This window comes from Pholcus phalangioides, unplaced genomic scaffold (genome assembly GCF_987345545.1).
Source record: "Pholcus phalangioides strain wild (caught in Gottingen) unplaced genomic scaffold, Ppha-v1.0 ptg000015l_1, whole genome shotgun sequence".
Classification (NCBI taxonomy): Eukaryota; Metazoa; Arthropoda; class Arachnida; order Araneae; family Pholcidae; genus Pholcus; species Pholcus phalangioides.
In genome coordinates, this window is record NW_028301608.1 from 69599811 (window position 1) to 69627010 (window position 27200).

At 40.2% G+C, this 27200-nt stretch overlaps 1 protein-coding gene across 3 annotated transcripts in view; it reads left to right on the forward strand.

Moving 5' to 3' along the window:
- Nucleotides 1–27200, forward strand: part of LOC149076617 (glutamate receptor ionotropic, kainate 2-like) — a 122025-nt gene that overhangs the window by 87361 nt on the left and 7464 nt on the right. For all 3 annotated transcript variants that reach the window (XM_089244234.1, XM_089244235.1, XM_089244236.1), the window contains exons 8-11: nucleotides 3590–3691; nucleotides 3816–3917; nucleotides 5011–5214; nucleotides 19055–19615. In XM_089244234.1, coding sequence (XP_089100360.1) covers nucleotides 3590–3691; nucleotides 3816–3917; nucleotides 5011–5214; nucleotides 19055–19615 — 969 coding nt within the window. The remainder of the gene's footprint in view (nucleotides 1–3589; nucleotides 3692–3815; nucleotides 3918–5010; nucleotides 5215–19054; nucleotides 19616–27200) is intronic.

Below are 27200 nucleotides of genomic sequence, written 5' to 3' on the forward strand. Positions count from 1 at the left end.
CGAACCCGGATCCCCGCGATGTCCTTTCTAACCGTACAGTTTCAATAGTTACTGGCAGTGGAGCAGTGTCGAAACAACTAACTCAAGGTTGCCCACAGGGGTCCTTCTTTGGCCCACTATATTGGAATCTGGTACTTAACAACATCTTCCAGCTCAAGTGGCCAAATAACGTGCGGGTCCAGGCCTATGCGGATGACATTATCGTATTGATCTCGGGCCCCACGGTGGAGGGAGTTGGTAAAAACGCCTCCAGCGTCCTGGCTGATATCAGCAACTGGCTAACTGAGAACGGCCTTAAATTAGCCACCAACAAAACAAACTTCCTATGGGTCTCCTCCAAAGGGAAACGTCCGCCACAAATTCGTTCGTCAAACAACTTCATCAAGAGACTCCGCAAAATTAAAATTCTAGGTATCCATTTTAACGACAAATTGGACTGGAAAAACCATATCACAGAGCTGAACACAAGATCCAATCAGCTGCTCAAGAGGCTTTACTGCATAGCGGGCAGGAATTGGGGAATCAACACTAGGATGAGCAGGACTCTTTACATCACGGTCGCACAACGTATTCTGGTGTATGGAGCCGCCATATGGGGAGCCAATGCTACCGTATCCCTACAGAAGCGCCTTGACTCAATTCAGAGGGGATAGCTGCTATATATCTCTAAGGCCTACTCAACTGCGCCCACAAATGCACTCCAAGTCATACTGGTATTGCCCCCACTCGGTCTCCTGGTAGAATGTGAAGCCAAATTCAGCCTCTTGACCCGTCTCAAAACTCTGGGACGCTGGGGAATGGCGAGACACTTTCCTACGCCCAGATGGAAAGGAAAATCACAGGATGGTCCCAGCATCCTCCACAATCTGTGGAGGAATGGCGCATTGACTTAAAAGGAGAAATACACCCACAGGCTAAACATAAGATCTACACTGATGGCTCCAAGACTAAGCACGGAGTGTCTTCGGCCATGGTTACCTTTCAGGATGACTTGGAGATAAGTAACTGGAGCAATAAACGCAATGATCTAAATACGGTATTTCAGGCGGAGCTGTTTGCGCTGCTCACAGCTACGCAACAGGCAAGCGCCAGCAAGAAAGAAACACACATTCTTTCTGATTCACTTTCTTCATTATATGCGGTTCTAGACCCCTTATCACGCCACACGATGGCTAGGAAAATTAGAGATCTGTTACTGCCAAATAGACATAATCTATATCTCGTGGATCAAAGCGCATAGTGGAAATACTGGGAATGAAGCAGCTGATCGGTTAGCCAAAAGAGCGACCGAAAGACCAGGAACAGATTTCTCTATCCTTCTTCCAAAGTCGTGGGCGATGAAGAAGTTGCAAAATGATCTGTTACAGAAATGGCAATCACGATGGTCAAATGACACGAAAACAGATCGTAAGATCTATGAAGTACTTACGCAAGTTAAATGCTCTAGTTATGGCTGGTCTAGGGAGACTATTTTATTTTTTTCAGAGCATGGCCCCCTCCCCTCCTATCTTCATCGTTTTCATAAGAGTAGGTTTTCAAACATGTGTAAATGGGGAGGGGAGGGAACCGTCTTTCACTATGCTACGGCATGCGAGTATACCAAGGACTTTCATTTTGGCTCTACTACGTCACAGAATTACACCACTTGGAAGAAACAGTTACTGAGAAAACACTCCAGAATCGAAAGAATTAAGCGCCTTATTAGATACGTCGTTTCAAACGAAGACAAAATAACAGTCACGAAACAGTGCCAAAGTACGAATGTTTCAACTCCTTCACAAGCTGATAACAACCCTTCATCAGACAGACTATGATCCTCTGGCATGAAATGCGGTATTTTGGGATTGTCTCACGGTGTCTTTGTGCGCGACTTCTGATAGACAATCAAGTTCCTTGATTCCCGTTGCTGTCAATGGACAATGTCGCCTGTCCTGTATATATTATATATATGAGTGTTTATATGCTTGTATATATATGTTTATATATCTTATATATGTGTGTCTATAGTTATTTGTGGGCCCCCTTCGTGGCCTGCTGGCGACGTGCGTATGCACCTGCCCATGTAACCTCAACTTTTTGTCTTCTTATCCGCTGGTGGTCTTATGGTGCTTAGTGATCCGGATATTGCATCGCTCTTCCACCATGGCCCAAACCCTCTGGGTGACCAGCTTATATCCCCTATGGGGACAGAGCGGGGGCCATGGTCGGTTTTCGGTCCCCGCGATGCAAGTCCGTCATTATGACCACTCGACCACCCAGCGGCAAAACTGAAGAGACTATAAAAGACATTGTCACGTTAGCGAAACAGGTGGATGGAGAAGGGTTCAATGATATGGATATAGAAGTCGAGAACAGCTAATTAATAGCAATTCAGAGGTTTTGACCGAAGAGGAATTAATGCAGTTGACTGCTCTTGAAACTGAAGCGGTACCGGATGTAGAAGATCAAGATAAATAAGTAGAAGAAAAGTTCATCAGGATTCATGGGTAACATAGCATAAGGGCTTCGCAAGTTCAAATCAGCCATAGATTGTTTTCATGCCATAGATCCATCTATGGCACGCTCTTCACATGTCGAAAAATTGGTAGAGGAAGCTGTTGTCATCATATTCCAACATACTTGATGATATGAAGAAACGGCAAACATAAATCACAATGTTCTTTCAGGAAACATCGCCAAAAATTGCTGCACCCTCTCTTATATTCCCTCACACCCCTGCGTTACCTTACTCTTCTCATTCCGTTCAATAAACGAGATATACAAGAAAAAAATTATGGTTCAGCTATTCGTGAATTTCCCGTATTCGCGGTCACCCCCGGAACATAACCCCCGCGAACAACGTCTTCCGGGGAGCGTTAGCTATCAATCCAGCGGCGGACAGCTCGGTACACATGTCCAGAGGGCACTCGCATCCAACTGAGGGTAGGACCTATTTCTCCCCTACACTATATTTTCAGAGAGCGCTTTCTTTCAGTGCAAGTCTCTATGCATCAAATTGAAAATTTTGACCATTACCCTTTTCTCTGCATGCATCAGACACAGAAATGGGTTGACCAAATCACAAATGGATAGGAGCAACTATGACACAACTCAACAGGGTTGTGTCAACGTGCTTTAGTAGACTAAAGCTGGTGTTGTTTGTGTACATTTTGGTGTAAAATAAAAATATCTTCAGTATCTCTTATCTTCCTGTAGATTCTAATTTATCCATTTTTGAAGATGTTCATTTAAGCCTTTAATAGGCTTTTGTATTTTTATGGTGTTCCTTTGGTGTTTAAAAAAAAACTTATCTTCATATTTTGGGCAGAATCTAGAACGAATCAAACGATTATCTTGCTTCTTCTAACGAACGTGATCCGGCAAGGATCATCTTCGTTAGCCGAGATGTCACTGGACTCTTATATTATTGAGTGATATTAGCTGCCGATTTTATTGACAACTAAATATCAATATTATAAACTAATATCACTTAAGTCGATTTGTTTGATTTTATTAGTTGTTATGTTATATTGGGTCAATAGTCTTGAACAAGTAATAAGACTTGTGATTTTGCGTGAAAAAAGTTTTTTGTGCATTATTTGCGTGACAGGCTGAGTTCAAAGGTCTGACTGGACAGATACAGTTCAAGGAGGGTCAACGAAATAGCGTTAAGCTGGATCTTCTGAAGTTGCGAGAAAATAATCTAGAAAAAGTGAGTAATTGTTCTTCCACGCAAAGAATTTGATTTTTTTTCCTATGTATCATAGAAAGACATTTGCAATTTTTTTCCTAATAATTGTCATGAAAGTCGAATGTTTTCTCATAACGTTTCTCAGGTTGGTGAATGGACGCCTGATGGCAGGTTGAATATCACTGATCATAACGTGTTCCACGAATTCGGATCAACAAACATCACTCTGAAAGTAACCACCATAGAGGTAAGCTCAAAAAATCTTTCACCGTTTACTTATTCAATTTCGGCCACAATCCTCTTAATTCAAGATCATTTCCAAATATCAAAGCTAAAAGAAGGTCAACCTGATATTAGCACGATAGTGTCTGATATTTTGGCTACTGAGTAGGGGGGGGGGGGGTATAATGCATATTAGGATTGGCCGGAACCAATAGATGATGAAATATACTGTAGAGAGTAAAAATCTAACAGATAAAAATAAAACGATACATAATTTTAAAATGAATTTTGTTGAATCAGAAATCAAAGAGATTATTGTTCTTATTTATCCAAGAAGGGAGAGTAAACATGAATGGCATACGTACCTTATTGTATTGTTTTCTTTTCGGATCGATACAACTTTTGGTTAACTGAGTGAGTGACCAAAATGAAAGAAACTGCGTATGATTTCTTTTCCATATTTTCCATGAAAATTCACTGGGAAAAGCTTTTGCGAGAACTTCTTACAAAACCATCCATCATAAATTCAAATTCTCCATAGCCGATACAGCATGCACCTTGTTCGGCCTTCAATTAATCGATTCGTCTTAATCCTCTTTTATGAATTATGGCGTTTCCAATGCATTTTCAACATGAAACAAAGTTTCTCGTAAACCGTTGCTACACGTAAACATAATCTCTTTACACAGGATCAAACTAAATGTATTCGACTCAGTATTCCCGTTGATTACGCCGGTTACATTTACAGAGCTAAACTGAGACGCTAAGAAGAGTGATGAAGATAATTTTATACTGAAAACTATACATTACAAAATCCTTACAATCTAAATACGTTTTATAATCCTTTAATGCATGTTATTTAATCCGTTTTATAATCCTTCAGGTTTTAACACATATATGTGAATGTCCAGCCAATTTTCTATAATGTCAATTCGTTTTATTGAACAGCGTTTGTGCCATTAAAACTAACTTTGTACGAGTCTATAGGCGAAAAATTACTTTATATCTAAATCTAACAGGCTTTTTCTAAAGGATTTTTCACATTAATTTTCCAAATTTTTGATGTTTAAATTTTAAGGAGATGTTAAGTAATGATTGCATGTTTCATTTCCATGCAGTCGACCCCGTATGTGATGCTGAAAGCGGACAAGAATCTTACGGGGAACGACAGATTCGAAGGATTTTGCATTGACTTACTGAAAACGATAGCCGATCTGATCGGCTTCAGTTACGAGCTATACCTTGTGCCTGATAAGAAATTCGGAGCCGAAAACACCACAACCGGAGAATGGAATGGTCTGGTCAAAGAAATCATCGATAAGGCACGTACAAATCATCATTTATCCCTTTTCTTTTTTTGCATGTCTTCGATTCGATATTCGATCGTATATTTGATCACATTTCCATCGTAACACCTAATCATTCAATTTCATTTTCTCAACGAATATGATAATTTTGAGGATTTTCTTCATTTATGGAGATAATACGATACCATTTTACCATTTTATTCCTTTCTAACTTTCGAAATGAATCGACATTGAAATAAATGTCTATTACATATGCAGGTTCAACGAGTCGTAAATACAAAACAATAACGTCTGCGTAAATCCAAATTACGATGCGGTTCTAATATACCACTACTACTAAACCAGACATGCACCTCGTCTATATTCCTCTGCCGAACTTCTAACGAATTGGTACATGTTGGAATGTGTGCGTACGTACGTATAGTGAACCTTCCGTGAAATTTATTTCTGTGTAATGTTTGTTATGTGTAGTGCTACCATCTGCCATCAATTTTTCTAAGTATGCACTAGTTGTAATGTGCTTGTAAATTACAAACTTTAGCGTGAATCAATTAGTTGAATATTTGTATTTTTATGTTAACAAGTAACGCACACGTTTATTAATTATCCCATTTGATTTGCGAACCGAAGCATTATTACTCCTTATAATTCCTTTCCTTTTTTATATCGATTTTTTAAAATGACGCAAGGTGTAAGCTCTACACATTTCAAGAAACTTTTTTTTTAAAGTATTTTTTCTTCCGTGATTCGAATGAAGAAAGAAATAAAATGCAGAGCAAACACTACTCTATATGGATTCTCCGGTTTGTCCGAGTTCTTACTGCGTGCGATGCGCATCAGAAACGTCAATGCATGCGATTTCGAAGGTAATTTGAAATCGGATTCAAAAAATGTTTGCTACGCGGAGGGGATAGCAGTCATCTTACAGAAGCCTCCGAGGAAGCTCTCCAGAGAAATTGGTCCGACAACGACGTGTTGCTAACTGAATTACGCGGGTAAACACGAGAAAGAATGAACAGAATAACTTCTGCGGTGGAGTCGGAAAGAAAATAAGTTGAACGTAACTGGCACATACGCAAACACACCGAATCAAGAATAAAACGGGAAGCGAATAACAATGATTAAACTGAGTGGGATACGATTCGGAGACGAATCTCTCTTACATATATTTACTTCGCAATCGAATGCTTGTAAGTACAGAGAACTAACTATTAATGGGAGATAATAGGATAGGCCGCTTTGCTCTTCGCTACCGAAAGAGACACTCTCGCTTATTTCTTTTTGTCCGAAGACAAAACATAGCTCTTGTTACACGGTGGTTTCTTTAGGAGTTTTTTTGCCTGAACATGCGGGGGGGGGGAGAGCAAGGGGGATTCTGCTTAAAGCTAATGGGGTTCTTTATCTCGTCGGATTTTTGTTGAAGAAATGCCACCTTGCTCCTTTTTTTTGAATTTCCCGGTCTTCACCTACGTTGATTTAATCGGGTTTTTACAGATAAATAGCATAGAGTAAATTGTATCTTCGTAAATTGCGTAAAATGCGTAGTCCTGCTTTGTTTATCGCTTATTGCTAGACAGCAAACTTTATAACATTTGAAATTGTTTACTCCCGAATAACACTAAACTTCTACTGAAAAGACAACTTTGAGGGATTCTTATGGTCTTTCATTCAGCTTTCTATCAGCTGGTTATTCACCCTTGCTCTACGACTCTATGGTAAATTTTGTCGACACATCAACAAATGGGAAGTCGTGACAAACTTCGTTATATAGAAATTATCTTTCGTAATCAGGGGAGCAAATAACATGTAAACATCGTTCAAAGTCACGGTGCTGTAGAAAACTTCGTTAAATGGAAGTTCGTTGAATGGAGACTCGACTGTATATCTGAATTGGTGTCTTCTATTAAGACTGCTTTTCCAATTATAATTTTTTAAATTTTATTTTCACTGACCTTTTTTGAATAGAAAGGTAAGTACTCGAAACACACATAAAAAATTGAATTTCCTCTCAATCGAAAAAAAATAATAAATAAAAAAACAGGTTTAAAATTTGATCGTATTTTCATGGTACATTTACTGTTGTGCATACAAAAAAGGTGGATCGCCCAGTGTTTTATTTTATTTTTTTCAAATTTTGGATTGTTCATTGGAGATCAAGATCCAGAGAACAATGTTTTGTTCTCTGGATCTTAGGATCCTTTTTGTTTTACGAACTACGTTCACATAGTTTTAGCTCCGTGTTCGCTTTTGCTACCGCATATCTTCATTTATAATGTCGGATGTTAAGCATATCCGTTCACGCAGAGTTGAATGGAAACATACATTTGATCATTTTTTTCGCACCACGGTCATTTTCTGCACATGAGGGCTAATTATACCGGGACCTCCAATTTATTGCTGATCCCGAACGGCAGGCTTGTTTTTTATACTCATCGAGAGGTTGGTGCGCTAACCCCTCGATGGGCGACTCCCTGCGGTAGCAAAATGGAAATATACAGTCGTTCTAGTTTTTCAGAGTTTTATTCTATTTTTTGTCTATGTTCTACATTAGGTTCCAAAGGCCTTCATCTCAGGCAAAACTTTGACAGTCGAAGTATGAGAACGTAAAAGAATGGAATTGAAATCGAATGGAATAGGGAACTTTCGTGATTTGTAATTTGTCATTCCTAAAATTTGTCTTCTTTTTGAGTGCATGCGTTCATACAACACGAAAAGATGGAAAGAGGACGAGTTTGGATGTTTCATCTTGCAGATTCGCATGACTCCCTTTCCGTATTTAGTTTGAATATTGAAGACAAAAAAGACCTATTCAATGCTGTGAGGACTGCTTTTTCATTACTTAAGTGAATTATTTCATTTCTATTCATAGTTTTTGAAATTTTCATTTGGAAAAAAATGCATATTTTAATAGAATTCCGTTCAGGCAATTCGATATTTCTTTTTCTAGACCGTGGATTCCAAATTGTATCATGTCCGCTTTGCCCTTGTGAGTGAAACGTGTGTAAAAAATGCTCACTGATCTTTTCAGGTGTAGCTTTTATAATGACTTTTTTTAGGCGAAAAAAAGAAGCCATCTGTAAATAAAACAATTTTTTCGCCGTCTTTCGCATTTTTTTTCATACACACATTTCAGCTTATCCAATTCGTTTAGAGATAAAAAAAATTACGGTGAGTTAATAATGTTGAAATGAAGTGATTGAATAAAAATTTAAGTACCGAAACGTCAATTATTTTTTTAAATCGAAATATGTTTTAAATTTTAAAACTTTTAAATAACTCTTTGCTACCACATCTGAAAATATATTTTAGATGTTCCCTGGATCTTGAGATCCTTTTTGTTTTACGAACTACGTTCACAGAGTTCTAGCTCCGTGTTCACTTTTGCTACCGCATATCTTCATTTATAATGTCGGATGCTATGCATATCCGTTCACGCAGATTAGATGAGTTTAATGGAAACATACAGTCGAATCGGAAGGAACCGACAATTTCATTCGTTAAATCGGGATCAAATTTATTACAAGCATAAATACACTCGAAACGGCAAATTTTACAAGCTACTTACTTTGAGGTTGCTGTTACAACTTATTTCTGACAACGAATTTTTAGAAAAATAGATGAACTTAAGAATAAAGTCAGGATGCGTGAAAAAATTGCGCGATAAAATTTGTTCAGTACGTCTAACATTTTCATTAAATTCTGTCGAAATTTCCATTTTTTCGCTAACCGAAAACGCTTTCTCTTTAAATGACCCATCATTCTTTGCTCGTTCAGATACAGCTCAAACTCTCTTTTGGAGTAACTTCATTTCTTCACTGAAATCTAAACATGCGGACAGCACAATATTTTATGGCAGTGGTTCCAAAAGTGAGGATTGCGACCTCACAGGGGGCCGAGAAAGATTCTACAAAATAAAAAACAACCATGAAAGAAATTTATTTTTATTTTTCGCAACGTAAATAAAAATATGTCACAACTAAAAGATATCTTTTCTCAGCTGAGCTACTTACCATATCGTAAGTATAAGATACAATGTAATTTCATCACATTCTACCTGTACAATGATCAATATATCAAGTTAGTACTTATACGGGGTGGCTCATAGAGAATCATCCGACCTCAAAATGATATATATTTTTAAAGTTAAAAGCGCAGAATGTGATAAGTCATATGTGAATATAAAGAAAGAAATATGTCAAATCTTTTTTTATGAACCACTAGCTACAATTCCCGGAGCTGCCCGGGTTTCCTTTAGTTGCTGGGAGAATTGAAAAGTGACAAACCATTACAAAGGAATAAACTATTATACATAATACGGGCAGCATTAAAGAAGTGACAAACCATTGTAAAGGCATATGAATGTCTGAAACGTATTGCTAGAAAACCAAAGCAAGCATTCCGAAAGTGATTGTTGAGGCTTAGAAACCATTTTTGCCCGACAGTATTTTGCCCAGCTCTGACGAAATTTTAAAGTAGCCTATCGTTCAAGTCGGATCCAGTTTGGTATATATGCAAAATTTGGTGACGATTGATCTAAAATTGCAGATTTGTATAGAGAACATACACACACACACACACACACACACACAAAATCAATTTTATATATGTACTAGGGGGGCTCTGCCCCCCTGCCGCCTTTGGCGGCCAACCCCCCCCCCCCACTTCTCTCCCGGACATATCTTGTTTATTTCGTCCCACTTCATCAGCGTGCTATGGAAAAGGGGAAAGGGACGTGTGAAAGCACCAGCCTACTGAAGAAGCGAATTTTAATGAAAATAATAATAAAGCAACAAAAAACAAATGAGATTCATCAAGTATCCCCAGAAAACTTCCCCATGGGGGTCCCCAGATTCAATTCGCTGAATTTCAGTGGGGCCCCACACTGGATATATCTTGGGCTACCGATGTGTTGCAAATTTTACAATGTTAAACCACAAAAATCAATGAGATACATTCAGGGGCACCGAATTACAACCTGCCAACATTTCCATGAAGCCCTGACCTGCAAGCTTGTCGGACACCCCCCTGTGAGAATTTTTCATTTTTATCAATTTTACAACGAATAAAATCCAGGGCCCCACATCCAGTAGCGGGGACACAATACGCAGATTTTTAGTGGGGCCCCAGACTGGCTATATCTCGGGTTTCGGCTGTGGCAAATTCTACAACAGAAAAGAATGAGATTCATCCAGGGCCCCCAAAATCAAACCTGTAAACATGGGGCCCCCCGACTTGGAAGCTTGTCGGTCATCCCCCGGTGCGAGTGCCATGAAAAATTTTCATTTGTATTCGTTTTACCAACGAATAAAATCCAGGGCCCCAAAATGAAACCTGTAAACATGGGCCCCGACTTGGAAGCTTGTCGGTCATCCCCCGGAGCGAGTGCCATGAAAAATTTTCATTTGTATTCGTTTTACCAACGAATAAAATCCAGGGCCCCCAACCAATTACCCGGGACACCAATTCGCATACTTTTGGTGGGGCCCCAGACTGGCTTTATCTCGGGCTTCGGCTGTTGCAAATTCTACAACAGAAAAGAATGAGATTCATTCAGGGCCCCCAAAATCAAACCTGTAAACATGGGGCCCCCCGACTTGGAAGCTTGTCGGTCATCCCCCGGTGCGAGTGCCATGAAAAATTTTCATTTGTATTCGTTTTACCAACGAATAAAATCCAGGGCCCCAAAATGAAACCTGTAAACATGGGGCCCCCGACTTGGAAGCTTGTCGGTCATCCCCCGGTGCGAGTGCCATGAAAAATTTTCATTTGTATTCGTTTTACGAACGAATAAAATCCAGGGCCCCCAAAAAATTACCCGGGACACCAATTCGCATACTTTTGGTGGGGCCCCAGACTGGCTTTATCTCGGGCTTCCGCTGTTGCAAATTCTACAACAGAAAAGAATGAGATTCATCCAGGGCCCCCAAAATGAAACCTGTAAACATGGGGCCCCCGACTTGGAAGCTTGTCGGTCATCCCCCGGTGCGAGTGCTATGAAAAATTTTCATTTGTATTCGTTTTACCAACAAATAAAATCCAGGGCACCCAAAATGAAACCTGTAAACATGGGGCCCCCGACTTGGAAGCTTGTCGGTCATCCCCCGGAGCGAGTGCCATGAAAAATTTTCATTTGTATTCGTTTTACCAACGAATAAAATCCAGAACCCCCAACCAATTACCCGGGACACCAATTCGCTTACTTTTGGTGGGGCCCCAGACTGGATATATCTTTTGCTTCCGCTATCGAAATTTTTCAACGTTAAAGCAGCAAGAAAACAATGAGATCCATCAAGGGCCCCTGGAAATGAAAACTTCTTACTTATACGTGAAATCTTCCCCGGGTACCCCGACCCTGTGTTGGGAGCACTGCTGTTGTGTGTGTATATTATACATATATATACCTCTCGGCATGGACCTCCCCCCCCCTCCACAAAGGAAGGGCTGACAGGGGCCACAACGATTCTTATCACTTTTTGATTTTTCACACTATAAATTAATCACAGAGGGGCCCCTGAAAAGCTGGTTTGGGGGCTCGAAATCTAAATTCCAGCCTAAGGGCTCTGCTGTAGGATGTAGGAGCCTCTTGGTACATGCACATAACATGGTCCCGATGGGTCAAATGGGTCCCGATATGTGAATATCGACCCAATATCGATATATGATATCATATCGATATATGAATGTGAATATCGATATATGAATCGAACCCACTTCCGTAACAGACTTCCGTCACTCGGTTGCTTAGCAACAGGCCCTTTTCGAGTTTGTTTGTGATTTTATATTATAGAATAGACTAGCCGATACCCGGCGACGTTGCCCACCCCATAAAAAAATTATATACGTATAGCTTATTAATTATTTCTTAATCAAAATTTTATTTTGTTGTTATTTGTTGTTATTATTAATATAAATTTTATTGTTTTATTTTTAAATATTTTAATTAAAAACTTGAAGCAATCGCTTGTGGATACACAATATTTTTTGTTTTCCCATCTGGTGTGTAGATGTACAAATTTTTGGGATTACCAACACGCGAACAGGCGACGAAATACAGGGCTCAAGTAGGTTGATACCTGCCACTGCTAACGACTGGCCTTGCGCTTTGTTGATTGTCATGGCAAAAGCTAAATGATTCGGGAACTGTGATCGCTTGAAAGTAAATGGCATTTCTTCGGTGATAATTGGGATACGGGGAATGAAGACTTCTTTTTCTTTGTCACATCCAGTTAGAATCGTTGCTTCAATGATGCAATTGTGCAATTTCTTCACGCAGAGTCTGGTGCCATTGCAGAGTCTCGGTGTGTCCAAATATCTTAAAAGCATTATAGGTGCTCCGACTTTGAGGGTCAAATTGTGTGGTGGCACACCCGGAATATCGAAAGGAGTTCAGAAATTCTGCAGGATACAGAACTAAATGTCTGTGACAGCGTCAACCGATTTGTAAGATGTGGAGTCTCCTGGAATAAATTTTAGGATTTTTTCGTTGATCTTGTTCACACTGTCATTTTTCGGTGCCAGAATCGCTCTCAGGAAGCCACTCGTGGTTTTGGTCATTTTGTTGAATTTCTGAGAAGACTTTGTATGCAAGTTCTTGAACTGAGTTTAACAACTGGCAAAATCCATTTGGGAACGTAATCGGTCCAGTCCTTGGGTCTACTGGTTGGTCAACTGATGTGAAAATGATAGCAGTGCTGAGTCATTTTGCAGTTGAACTCGCATGTTGGTGGATAATCATAATTTTTTAACTTCGTGCCAGAGTGTTGATGATTTGAGGCAAGCATTGAGTTCATTAGTTGGCGTTGAAAATTTTTATTCCCAGTTTTGTCAGCGTAATTGTTGTTCTCTGTTGTTAGCGACGTCATACGTCCAGCTTGCGCAGCGAATATTATTCAAACGCCTTTTACGCATTTTTTAAATTGAAACTATACCTATACGATGGGCGGTTCATGAGATAAAGGCCACATTATCACTTACAGGATTACAGGACTACCTGTGTATAGGATAGCAGAAATACCCGGGTTTTCTGCAATTAAATTGGAAAAGCGACAAACCGTTATAAAAGAATAAACTGTTATAATAACAGCATTAAAACTGTGACAAACCATTGTAAAGGCATATATTCCCGTCTGAAACGCATTGTTGGAAACCACGGTAACCAAAGTAAACGTTCCGAAAGTGATTGTTGAGGCCCCCAAAACCATTGTTGCCCGACAGTTTTTCGCCCATTTCGGGCATTTGCCCAGCTCTGACGAACTTTTAAAGTAGCCTACGGTTCAATCCCGGACCTGTTTGGTCTATATGCAAAATCTGGCGACGATCGGCCTAAAACTGTAGATTTGTATAAAGAGCATACATACATACATACTTTCACATTTATATATAAGACTAGATATAATACCCGGCGCTGCCCGGGTTTTCTTCAATGAGGCTTTTTTGGATCACGTGTTATCTCCCTCTCTTTTTCTTCAGGGACATACAAACCGTGTCCAAGTTAACCAATATGGCGACCTGCGCGATTCATGAAATAAACAAATCTAGATTTAAAGAAACGTAGAAATGAATATATATTTTTCTTTTTTTAAGGGGCGCTAGGTATTTCGATCCCCCCCCCCCTGAACTTCAAGTTATCCATCTGTCTGTTCCAGCTTCCAAAAATCCTTAGTTAAAGCGGTGGAATGTTTTCGATGCACTTTTCACGGGCTCATAACTAATTTTAAAATATCCTAACGCAAAAGTATAGGTTTGGCTGATTACTTCATATTTAATCTCCTGGGCTTCGTATATCTCTAAGCGAACTGAATATTTCGACTCCCGGTAGAGGCAGACATGAGTTTTTTCCTTCCTTAAAAAATTAACATCTCAAATAATAAATATCTTCACAACATCCAGTCTTCTGTATATCTTGTATTTCTAAAATCGAGAATTCAATACAATTTTTAAAATTATTGATGGGGCGGAAAATCCCACTAATTTCCGCATTTCTACAGTAAAATCGACAATTTTAGCACTGATTTCTATGAGGATCACCCTTTTCCTGACTCTCAAAGCGATGATGGTGATGATTATGACGTCTATTCAAAAAGTCTCATTACTGAGAGTATATTGAAAATGTGGCAAACCATTATAAAGGCATAAACTATTATACATATACTAACAGGATTAAAGAAGTGACAAACCGTTGTAAAGGCATATACACGTCTGAAACGCATTGCTAGGGAACCACGGTAACCAAAGTAAACGTTCGGAAAGTGATTGTTGAGGCCCAAAAACCATTGTTGCCGGACAGTTTTTTGCCCATTTCGGGCATTTGCCCTGGGCTGACGAAATTTTAAAGTAGCCTATCGTTCAAGCCGGGTCCCATTTGGTATATATGCAAAATTTGACGACGATCGATCTAAAATTGTAGATTTGTATAGAGAACACACACACACACAGACACAAACAGAAAATTAATTTTACATATATACTAGCTATAATACCCGGCGTTGCCCGGGTTTTCTTCAGTGAGGCTTTTTGGATCACGTGATATCTCCCTCTTTCTTTGACGGACATGCAAACCGTGTCTAATAGCTAACCAATATGGTGACTTCCTGCGCGACTCATGAAATAAATAAATCCAGATTTAAAGAAACGTAGAAATAAATATATTTTCCCCCTTTTTTAAGGGGCGCTGAGTATTTCGATCCCCCCCCCCCCTGAACTTCAAGTTATCCATCTCCCAGTTTCAGCTTTCAAAAATGCTCAACTAAAGCTGTGGAATTTTTTCGATATACTTTTTACGGGCCCGTAATTTTAAAACATGCTAAACCATATGAATTTATGCAGTTGAATATTAAAAGACACAATACGGAGACATTAATTTTCATGTTTGGGAAGATCTAAATAAATGGTTGAAATCAATGTTATTGCATGAATGTCCAACTCAAAGTAGGTCCGGCTAATCACTTCATATTAAATCTAGAATTCAATAAAATTTTTAAAATTTTTGATGTAGCGGAAAACCCCACCGAATTTCCGCATTTCTACAGTACAATTGGCAATTTTAACATTGATTTCTATGGGGATCATCGTTTGCCTGACCCTCAAAGTGATGCTGATAATGATTATGGCATCTATTGAAAAAGTCTCATTACTGGGAGGATTGAAAATATGGCAAACCATTATAAAGGCATAAACTATTATACATATTGTAACAGGATTAGAGAAGGGACAAACCATTGTAAAGGCATATACACGTCTGAAACGCATTGCTAGGGAACCACGGTAACCAAAGTAAACGTTCGGAAAGTGATTGTTGAGGCCCAGAAACCATTGTTACCCGACAGTTTTTTTGCCCGTTTTGGGCATTTGCCCTGCTCTGACGAAATTTTAAAGTAGCCTATCGTTCAAGTCGGGTCCCATTTGGTATTTATGCAAAATTTGCCGACGATCGATTTAAAACTGTAGATTTGTATAGAGAACATGCACACACACACACACAGACACACAGAAAATCGATTTTATATACATAGAAGACTAGCCATAATACCCGGCACTGCCCGGGTTTTCTTCAATGGGGCTTTTTTGGATCACGTGATATGTTATTTATAATGTTATAATGTTATTTCATGGATATCCAACTCGAAAGTAGGTCCGGCTAATTACTTGATATTTAATTTTCTGGGCTTCGTATATCTCTAAGCGAACTCAATAGTTCAGAAATCTAGAATTCAATACAATTTTTAAAATTATTGATGTGACGGAAAACTCCACAAAATTTCAGCATTTCTACAGTAAAATCGGCAATTTTGACACCGATTTCTATGAGGTCTTTCCTGACCATCAAAGCGATGCTGATGATGATTATGACGTCTATTCAAAAAGCCTCGTTACTGGCAGGATTGAAAATATGGCAAACCATTATAAAAGCATAAACTATTATACATATACTAACAGGATTAAAGAAGTGACAAACCATTATAAAGGCATAAACACGTCTGAAACTCATCGCTAGGGAACCACGGTAACCAAAGTAAACGTTCGGAAAGTAATTGTTGAGGCCCAAAAACCATTGTTGCCGGACAGTTTTTTGCCCATTTGGGGCATTTGCCCTGGTCTGACGAAATTTTAAAGTAGCCTACCGTTCAAGTCGGGTCCCATTTGGTATATATGCAAAATTTGGCGACGATCGATCCAAAATTGTAGATTTGTATAGAGAACATACACACACACAGAAAATAAATTTTATATATATAGAAGATATAGATATAGACTAGCTATAAGATCCAGCGCTGCCTGGGTTTTCTTCAAAGAGGTTTTTGGATCACTTGATATCTCCCTCTTCTTTTAGGGACATACAAAGCATGTCTAAGTTACCCAATATGGCGTCTTCCTGCGCAACTCATGAAAGAAACAAATCTAGATTTAAAGAAATGTAGAAATGAATATACAGGGTGTTTCAAAAATAATCATCCGATTAAAAAAAATCATAACTATTCAGCGTTGAATGCGTTTTGATCGAATTAGGTATAGGTAGAAAGAGAGGAATCTCGAGTTTCATGCAGTTGTAGCGCTAACGCTCTTCCTTCGGTCGCCACTTCAGTGTTTGTCAAGATTGGCTTTTCCCACAGTTAGAAACCGATTCGGGTGACTTCAATTTCCAGCAAGACGGAGCATCACCACACTGCAGCTTGGAGTTCGAGAATTTTGGAACAATCGCATTCCTAAACTATGGATCGGAAACCTGCAAGCGATCTTCACCCTCTCAACGTGGTTTGCGACACCACGTTCCATTGCAATTTTTGTTCCTCTTGATGCCTACTAACATCCCTCTGAGTTAGTCGGTCTATTAACGGAACACCCTGTATATTGTTAAAAGGCAGTACGACCAAATTAGAACAGATAGAACCAGGTGTGTCGAAAATTTATTTCGGGGTAGGTGCACATTCGCTAGCAAAATACAGGGATATATGTTCAACATATGTAGGCGATAAATTTCTTGTCAGAAGTGGGTCTCGCTCCAAAAAGTTTTGGAACCACTGTTTTTTATGGTATTAGTGTACACCAATTGAGCAATGAAGCTTTCCCACACGGACTCCTGATGGCTTTATTGCTGCTCCCTTTACTTCTTCCCCTTTTTCTTATTCGTCTCTAAAAAATAGCTGAATGTTAAATCCTTGGTAGTCAAATCGGTTTGTTGTTTTAGGTGACCAGAAAAAGAAAAATTAATTAAGAATAGTTCAAAAATAGTTCGTTACATCGAAGGTTTTTATTTGTTAATCAGAGGTTCGACTCTTATTTTCGTCAGAATTTCAAAAATAAATTCGTTAAATAAAGTAATTCGTTGAATCGAAGTTCATTATATCGGTGTCCGATTGTATCATGAAATAAAGTAGACTAAAATTTAAAAATTTTTTTTAGGTTCGCAAGTATACGAGCCAAATACCGAATACAACAAAAGCACGGCAAAAATATTTTGAGAACTTTTCATTCTTTTTGAACATATAATGCCACAAAAGAAACTTTTTTTTAGGAAAATAAATTTTTTTCGCAAATTTCATGAGAGAATTCAACGAATGGAAATACAATAATGCATTCCCACTCATTGAATTTGATTCATGTCCTTGTATTTCCAGTTATTGGTTTATCACTGACATTTTATCGTTTTTCTTCATTTAATGTAGGTAAATTCGTTATTGTAACTGTCTGTTCTCCCATTTTGTTAACAAGTGTGACTGTATTACAATATCCCCCCTACCCTTAGGTGGATATTCAGCCTCACAGAGAATTTTGAACCCTATCAGAGTGAATGACAAGATTAGTATGATTGAAATCAGATGCATTCGACTCCTTCTGTATAACTAACTATCGATGAGCTCCAATCCGTTGCTGATAGCTATGAAAGCAATTAGAAAACACTACCATTTTGAAATATTTATCGTTATTTCCTCAGAAATCATAAGTTAAGCTTATTGGTCAGCACGGTCATATTTGATATACACTTATTTACCATGCAAATGCTAATAGTTATACTGCGTAGTGTATACATATATCTATCTATTATAGTGTTCGTTTTCTAATTTACGTTTCCGGCCGATATATATATATGCACTCATGTCCTTCATTTTCAGCATTAATCAGTGCCTACCTATCGCGAACTATATCAATCGATCGAGAGATGGACAAGCAGCATTATAGATTATGCGGAATCGTATTCATCATGTGAAGTAGATTTATCCAAGTATAAATGCTCAATCCCACGTTAGCTCCGAGGTACTTCCGCGCAGTAATGTATTTCCATTCGTTACGAGGCCGGAGAAGCTAGCGAATTGCGTATGTATTAAACGAACTATACAAATAGAACGCTTCGACTTGGATATAGTCGCTCATTGATATAGTCGTAACGGAAATTAGCATAGATGGATTACCATACGGCATTGAGCCATTACGGATTAATTTAGTATCCTGGAGCACTGGCGATGATGTCGCATCCATTTAATTTAGCTACGCTGTCGTACATTGTTTTGATGGTATTCGTAACACATACTGAACCATACTTATATAAATTCTAAGATGCGAATTAGAACAGCACGAAACAACATTACGAAAGTGATTATTATTATCAATCGAGATGCAAAACCACAGTGAAGCCTTCGAGTGTTTGATTTGGACCACTCGAAAAATTTAGACCACTGACTCAATACTCTAAATAGCATAAGAATAATACAGGGTATACTTCTTTCTCGAACATTTCGCGTAACATGTACATGCACAACAATAATATAATTTATTCGCCAATCCACTTTTGAAAAAAATCTTGTACCGATATACATTTCAGGCTATATTTTATTAATGAAATGTATGTTTACTTATACAGAATGCTGACTTGGCTATGGCAGCCATGACTATAAACTATGCCAGGGAGAGCGTCATCGATTTCACGAAACCGTTCATGAATTTGGGTATAGCCATCTTGTTCAAGCTTCCGAAGAGCATGCCGTCCAGACTTTTCTCGTTCATGAGTCCGCTGGCCGTGGACATCTGGCTGTACGTTCTAGCAGCTTACGTCCTGGTCAGTTCGACCCTCTTCATAGTTGCTAGGTTCAGTCCCTACGAGTGGCAGAACCCGCATCCCTGCGTCAGTGACTCGGACGTCATGGAAAACCAGTTCAGCCTGGCGAACAGTTTCTGGTTCACCATCGTTACGCTGATGCACCAGGGGTGCGACCTCAACCCGAAAGCGACGTCCACTCGGATCATCGGTGCAATGTGGTGGTTTTTCACCCTGATTATGATATCTTCGTACACGGCGAATCTAGCAGCTTTCCTCACGGTCGAGAGGATGATCACTCCCATTGAGAACGTAGAAGACTTGGCCGAGCAAAACAAGATTGCTTACGGGACTCTGGAGGGCGGCTCTACGATGACTTTCTTCAGGGTAAGTCGAAATCTTGTGTTTTGAAATATTTTTGTTCCGTGGTTTTGAGCTCCATTCATTGTTTTAGAATTACCAGCGTTTCTCAACCTATGTTCCGCGGACCAGCGGTGATTGGTGACGTGATATTAAGATGCTCGACTACCATCATGAACGTTACTACCAGGTCCCAGGTTCGAATCCGGGGAAGAATACAGAATATAACAAAATTTTTCACCTAATGAGCTTGAGGTGACCACCGATAGATGACGTCTTCATTTCCAACCCAACTCGTTAATGGCAGTAAATTGGAATGTAGCGATATGGCCAGAGTTGAAGTTTGGTGAAGTAGTGGTGGTCCGTAGACACGGACTTGATAATTCAACTTCAACTGATGAAGTTAATTATTCAGTTGTTGCAATTGATTATAGTAATGTCCATATAAGTTCAAACAAAAATTTTACCTTCGTACTTAGGTTCACCAATACGTGATCAAGGAAAATGTTAATGTTTGCCAAAAAATGCAACTTGCTAACGAATTTGTTAATTACTGCTAATAAAGTCATTTACTGGAAATAAAGGAGGTTGCTACAGAAGTCGCAGTAAACAAAAATGTATTTGACGAGAACTGGAATCTTAAATACTGTCAAATACGGAATGTTGCCAATTGTCATCAAAAACGTTGCCACACGTCGGCAAAATGGTTAATTGTCATGAAAATCACTGAAAAATTGAGGAAAAAACATTGAACCCGTCAGAATATGTGAGTTGAATACTTGTATTTTTGCCACTATTACCATAAGAAATGAAAACGCTGATTATTCACGATTTCAGTAATACTTTCAAATTCAAATAAGCGTTTGGTGAAAAAACGGGAGAAATATGTATTAAAAAAATAAAAGACCTCTTGCAGAAACGTCCGGTATTTGCCCTCATCAAGGCGTATTAATACGGTATAACTCCTAATAGGACCGTATAACCTACGGTCCTATTAAGAGGTCGCCGATTATTCCTGTCCAAACATTGATGGAGAAGCGTCGCTGATGCGCATGTGGATTTCAGACGCCCAGATATGTTTATTGTGAGTATTAAATGCACCATCTCGTGCGGAAGTAAATTCATCGGAGTAAAGAACACTTGCCGTAACATATGGGCGTGCTGCATTCTGCTGTAGGAGCCAGAGGGCGAAGTCTACGGGACGAGCATAATCTTCTTAATTCAATGCTTGGACTCGATGAAGATGGTATGGGTGCAACCTCTCGCCCTTCAGCACCCGCCATGCCGTAGATTGTGGCACATCAAGGCTACTCTGCGTTCTGACGGTCCTTGTACGACCTGCATCAGACCGGGAAGCAAGAAAGGATCCCGTTTCGCACAACTGCCGATGCAAGCGCGCAAATGTTTTCGGATTGGGCAACCGAATGTGGGGAAAACGCTCACCGTACATTCGTGCTGCCTCTGTGGTACTTCCGCTTGCAGCTCCGTAAATGAAATGCATGTCTGCTTTTTCAGTATTACTAAAGTGCGCCGTTATCCCGTACGTTACAGCTGTTGAATGGTTGCAAACTGGAATAACTTCACAGGGCTGGCGTCCGCGCCTTTCATTCAATATGAAGCAGATTTGCATATGGTTTCTTCTTCTTCCTTAGGTTACTTTTGCCTGCATGGTGTTATGGTGTTCTTTTTCTCCCGATAAATTTCAACAGGAATGCCGTTTTAACGTATGCGGAGCGGCCGTTTCATGTTAGACCATGCATTCTCTGATGACAATTGTTTGTATTGGTGTGTACTATCACCTCTTTTCCCATTGTGGTGTCTCAAGCGGACGACCCCCCAAGAGTCGGGTCAACGACCTCGAGCGTGTCACGTGATCCCGGGTACTGGAGACGACCGTCTGGAAAACAGCAGAGCAGAGAGTCACTGCACACGAAAGCGTGAGGTTCGAAAATTTCTATGCCTGTCTTATTTTTTCATTAACCAAGATAATCATTATGTTTGTGTCGTCATAATAAATGTTTATTCCGAAGCTGTGGCTCTGTGTGGTGACTCCGCAGTGGTGACCAGCGACGTTTAGGAACATTAACCATCAAAAAAAGTCCATCTTCATTGAAGATTTAATCTCATGCATTTTCGGAAATTTTCTTCTTTCCGAGCCTCCATTATGTCTGTGGTTACGACGACTCGATTCTTCCCTCAAACAGGCCCCTGAAGAACAGACCCCTCTCGCCCACGCATCATCGTCTGCTCTTCTTCCTCCTCTCTCTCTCTCTCTCTCGTCTCTTCTTTTCTTTTTTTTTCTCTCTCTCCCGTCGGAGCTGAGCGATGGCGGAAGAAAATGCTCAAGTTTCGAGGATTGGACTTCGATTACCTCCGTTTTGGAAATCGAATGTGCAACTATGGATTCAACAGTGCAACAGTGCTTTTCAACTCAGTGGAATCACTAACGATGACACGAAGTATGCAGCCTTGGTCTCTTCCTTGGACGGAGAATGCTTGTCTTTCGTCTCGGATCTGATATTAAATCCTCCGGCAATCAACCGCTATCAAGCCTTGTCGGATCGCCTCATAAAGGAGTTCACCGCGACGGAACATCAAAAAGTCAAGCAACTTTTGAACGAGCTACAGCTGGGTGATCAAAAGCCAAGTCAACTGCTGCGAAAGATGAAAGAACTCTCCGGCAACAAAGTCACTGACGAGTTCTTGCGCACCTTGTGGATGCAACGCTTACCGCAAAATATTCAAGCAGTGTTATCAGTTTCCAGTGAGCCACTAGATCAACTTGCTTTCCTAGCCGACAAAGTGGCTGAAGTCACTACCCAAAATTACGTGTGTCGAATCCAGCCATCGTCGTCATCTCAAATGCAGTCGACTTCAGATCGAACCGATTCGACATCAGCTATCGAAACGCTCACCAAACAAGTGGCAGAGCTAACGGCAATGGTGAATCGACTCTCCAGAGGGAGATATCGTAATAGCTCCCAACAGCGACGAGCTAAGCGTTCAACATCTCGTTCAAGTCAAGCACGGGATATCTGCTTCTATCACAACAAGTTCGGTGAGAAAGCCCGCTACTGCCGTCAGCCCTGTAAATTCCAGAAAAAAAACGACGACCTTCCCTCATCGCTGGTATGATGGAATCGGGCAGCAAATCCAGCAGGCTCTGACTGATTGACATACGGGTGATCGTTTCCTTGTTGACTCTGGCAGTGAAGTTTCTGTTATCCCGCCTAAAAAAAATTCGTCAGCACTACATCCAAGTTTCCATTTGTTCGCCGCTAACAACAGTAAGATTCTTGCTTATGGTTCCATGGTCAAGAAACTGGATTTAGGCCTCCGGAAACCTTTTTCCTGGACATTTCTCGTAGCAGACGTCACTTCACCAATACTTGGAGCTGATTTTCTCAGCAACTTCAACCTAATCGTTGATGTGCGAAACCGACGACTCATCGATTCGCAAACATCATTACGGGTACTCGGATCGATCAAGCCCACAACACAACCTTCCGTCACTACCATTGGAGATTCTGAATACAGTGCTATATTTCAAGAATTCCCGGATGTCTTCAACCCTTCACAGATCGGTAAAACAGTGAAACACGTGACGCGACACCATATCATCACTCGAGGACCGCCGATGGCTTCGAAGCCTCGACGTCTCAATCCAAAAATTCAACAACAGGTTAAAACCGAGTTTGAATTCCTTTTGGAACAAGGGATTATCCGGCCCTCCAAAAGCCCTTGGAGCTCACCGTTACATATTGTGCCCAAGGCGGATGGTACTGTACGTCCTGTCGGTGATTATCGTCGTCTAAATAGTGTTACGGAATTTGATTCTTACCCGATACCACATATTCAAGACTTTTCTCAAGAATTGCATGGTAAGTCTATTTTTTCTAGACTAGACATCTTCAAGGCATACCATCAAATTAGCATTGCCGAAGAAGATATACCAAAAACCGTAATCACAACCACTTGGGGTTTATTCGAGTATACAAGATTGAGCTTCGGTCTCGTAAATGCCGCTCAAACTTTTATGCGATTCATGCATGAAGTATTACGAGGTTTACCATTCTGCTATGTATATCTTGATGACACTCCATGCTTTTCTGAAAATGCTGAAGAACACAAAATTCATTTAAAACAGATATTCCAACGTCTTCAACAGTATGGGTTAGTTTTAAATGTGTCAAAATGCATATTTGGTGTTTCTGAGCTCGAATTTCTGGGACATGTGATCAAACCATCGGGTATCACACCTCGTCCAGACAAAGTACAAGCTGTACTCGATTTCAAGCAGCCGGAAACAATTGAGCAATTGCGTAAATTTTAAGTCTCATAAATTTTTATCGCCGTTTCCTACCGCATGCAGCTGAGACACAAGTGCCACTGCATGATCTATTGAAAGGTTCTACGAAAAAAAGAAAAAACAAAACAAAAGTTGTGTGGTCTACATCAACTTTGAAAGCATTTGAAGATTGCAAAAAACTACTAGCTAATGCCGCATTGTTGGCACATCCATCCCCGTCTGCCCAATTAGCTCTACACGTAGATGCTTCCGACTATGCTATAGGCGGTGCACTGCACCAGGTGACGGACAATGGTCTTCAACCGCTAGGTTTTTTCTCACGTAAACTTTCGCCCACCGAAACACGGTATAGCGCATACGATCGAGAACTTCTTGCCGCATATTCTTCCATAAAATTTATTATACTTCCATAAAATTTTTCAGACATATGCTTGAAGCTCGTGAGTTTATACTTTTCAGTGACCATAAACCACTGTGCTATGCGTTTCGACAAAAAAGTGAAAAATGCTCACCTAGACAGCTAAGGCATTTAGATTATATATCGCAGTTCACAACGAACATTTGCCATATTCCTGGATCGCAAAATATTTCCGCTGATATCTTATCACGCGTAACAGCAATTTCAGTTCCTGGACCTCTTGATTTTATTGCCATCGCTGAGCAACAAGAGGGGGATAAAGAACTAGAGGAACTCATAAAGAGCAAATCAGCTTTGCAACTGAAGAAAGTATTTCTTCCAGACGCAGCTAAAGCGCTCTACTGCGATTTGTCAACAGGTGCAGTTCGACCTTATATTCCAGAAAAATTTCGATATGATGTGTTTTGGAATATGCACAAACTCTCACACCCAGGAATTAGACGTACTATTGATTTGGTCAGAAAGCGATTCATTTGGCCATGTCTAGCTAAAGACTGTGCTAAATGGACAAAAGTGTGCATACCATGCCAAAGATCCAAAGTGCACAAGCACACGAGATCCACGCAACAATCGTTTGTGGAACCTTCCCAACGATTTCAACATATTCATCTGGATATCATTGGCCCACTGCCCATTTCCGATGGATATTCTTATTGCCTAACAATGATAGACCGGTTTTCACGATGGCCAGAAGCGGTACCTATCCGCGACATCACAGCAACCACGGTAGCTACAGCTTTTCTTTCCACCTGGATTTCTCGATACGGCACACCTTTGACAGTAACAACTGATCAAGGTCGCCAATTCGAATCGCAGCTTTCCAAATTCATCGGAGCAAAACGGGCCAGGACAACTGGATACCATCCACAGGCGAACGGTATGTTGGAAGAGTGGCATCGCCCTCTCAAAGCCGCGTTGAAATGCAACCAAACCCATAAATGGACTGAAGCATTACCTACTGTTCTACTCGGTCTTCGGTGCTCTCTGAAACAAGATTTGGGGTGCACACCTGCAGAACTACTATACGGAGAAACTTTACGATTACCTGGTCAGTTTTTCCAAGCACAAGCTAATTCCAACTCAACTGACGCTTCCGAGTTCCTACAAATGCTGAGAACTCACGTCCAAGCTTTCCAGCCACGACCAATCAAACGGCATGGAGGACATCCTACATTTGTTCACCATGATTTGAAAACTACTTCTCACGTTTCCGTAAGAACTGATAGGGTGAAACGTCCTCTGGAACAGCCATTTGAAGGACCATACAGAGTGATCAGCCGGACCGACAAAGTGTTCAACGTGGACATAAGAGGAAAAACTGTGTCAGTGTCAGTCGATCGGCTTAAACCGGCATTTCTCGTGAATCCGACGGTGGAGCCGGTACCCGTATCTCCAGATGTACCAACTGCAGTTACGTCTGACAGACTCGCAGCTGATTCTGCTGTGAAACCAGTCAGAACCACTCGTTCTGGACGTACTGTCCACTTTCCAGATCGTCTACAGTGCTCGTGATCACTGATGCTACTCCATAGTACGCGATCACCTCTTATTACCCGTGATCACTGGGGAGGGAGTGTGTGGTGTCTCAAGCAGACGACCCCCCAAGAGTCGGGTCAACGACCTCGAGTGTGTCACGTGATCCCGGGTACTGGAGACGACCGTCTGGAAAACAGCAGAGCAGAGAGTCACTGCACACGAAAGCGTGAGGTTCGAAAATTTCTATGCCTGTCTTACTTTTTCATTAACCAAGATAATCATTATGTTTGTGTCGTCAAAATAAATGTTTATTCCGAAGCTGTGGCTCTGTGTGGTGAGTCCGCACCATCTTTTCTGAAAAAGTTTTTCTCATCTTTTCTGAATCATCCTGTATATAAGCTAAGATCCTCGATTTTTATTCAAAAATTATGAAGATTTGAAATAGATCTGTCTAAATGTGTATCGCGAATTATGGAGTACTTTTTTAATGTACGATGCATTCCATAATACGTTGCCTTGTGACGACCGAAGAAGTGTGGATATGGTCAGTTGAAAGAAACTGACCAAGACCTTACATATGCCTTTTCTTTTGGAAAGGCATTGCAAAAGCAACGTAACACGTACATGGATAAGAGCTAATATTACAGTCCGATAACGACATTGTGAATTGAGTACGGAAATTCTATCAACAAGAGAGGGGGCACCATCTGACCTCCTACATAGTCTTGCAGGTTGATGACGATGAGTTAGTAAAAAAAGTCTAAAAATGAATTCAATTTAAAAATAATGCTTCCTACTAAAGAAATTGATAATACATATAAACCAAAGTTCTGATAACTGTAATTTATTTAATTATTCAAATCAGCGTTTTTCTTTTGAAGTTCTTTTTTTTCTCTAGCTTGAGTTCAAGTTACAATATCGGCTTGCAGTTTTGAGGAACCTTCATTAAAGTGTTGAAAATTACCTCCGGTAAATTAATGTGAACGTCCGTTTTGGAAACTCGCGATAGGTTGCTGAAAAGAGACGTTAAACGTCGATATCGAGAAACTGGTGACCACGCCGTTTTAATGAATGTGTCACTCCCAAAAACAGCTTTTCCTTTCCCCTCCTTGAAGATTCTTATTAATGCCATGCACAAAAGTTTTAATTTATAAACCGGCTTCGAAGGGTGCTTAAAAAAATTATTGTCCCCCCCCCCCCCTCCGCTCGAGTAAGACGGCAGTGCTGGTGGCAACATGTAAAAAAAGGAAGCGGAATGTTGCATTTCTGCTCTCTGATATGTGAAACATGAAACCGAAGGAAAAAGAAAATCAAGAAATTTAGTTGTCAACTCTTGATTTGAACCTAAACGGGTAATAATTTGTAGATGATTTGTCCTTTTTTCCGTCTAGTGCATTATTTATTTCCTT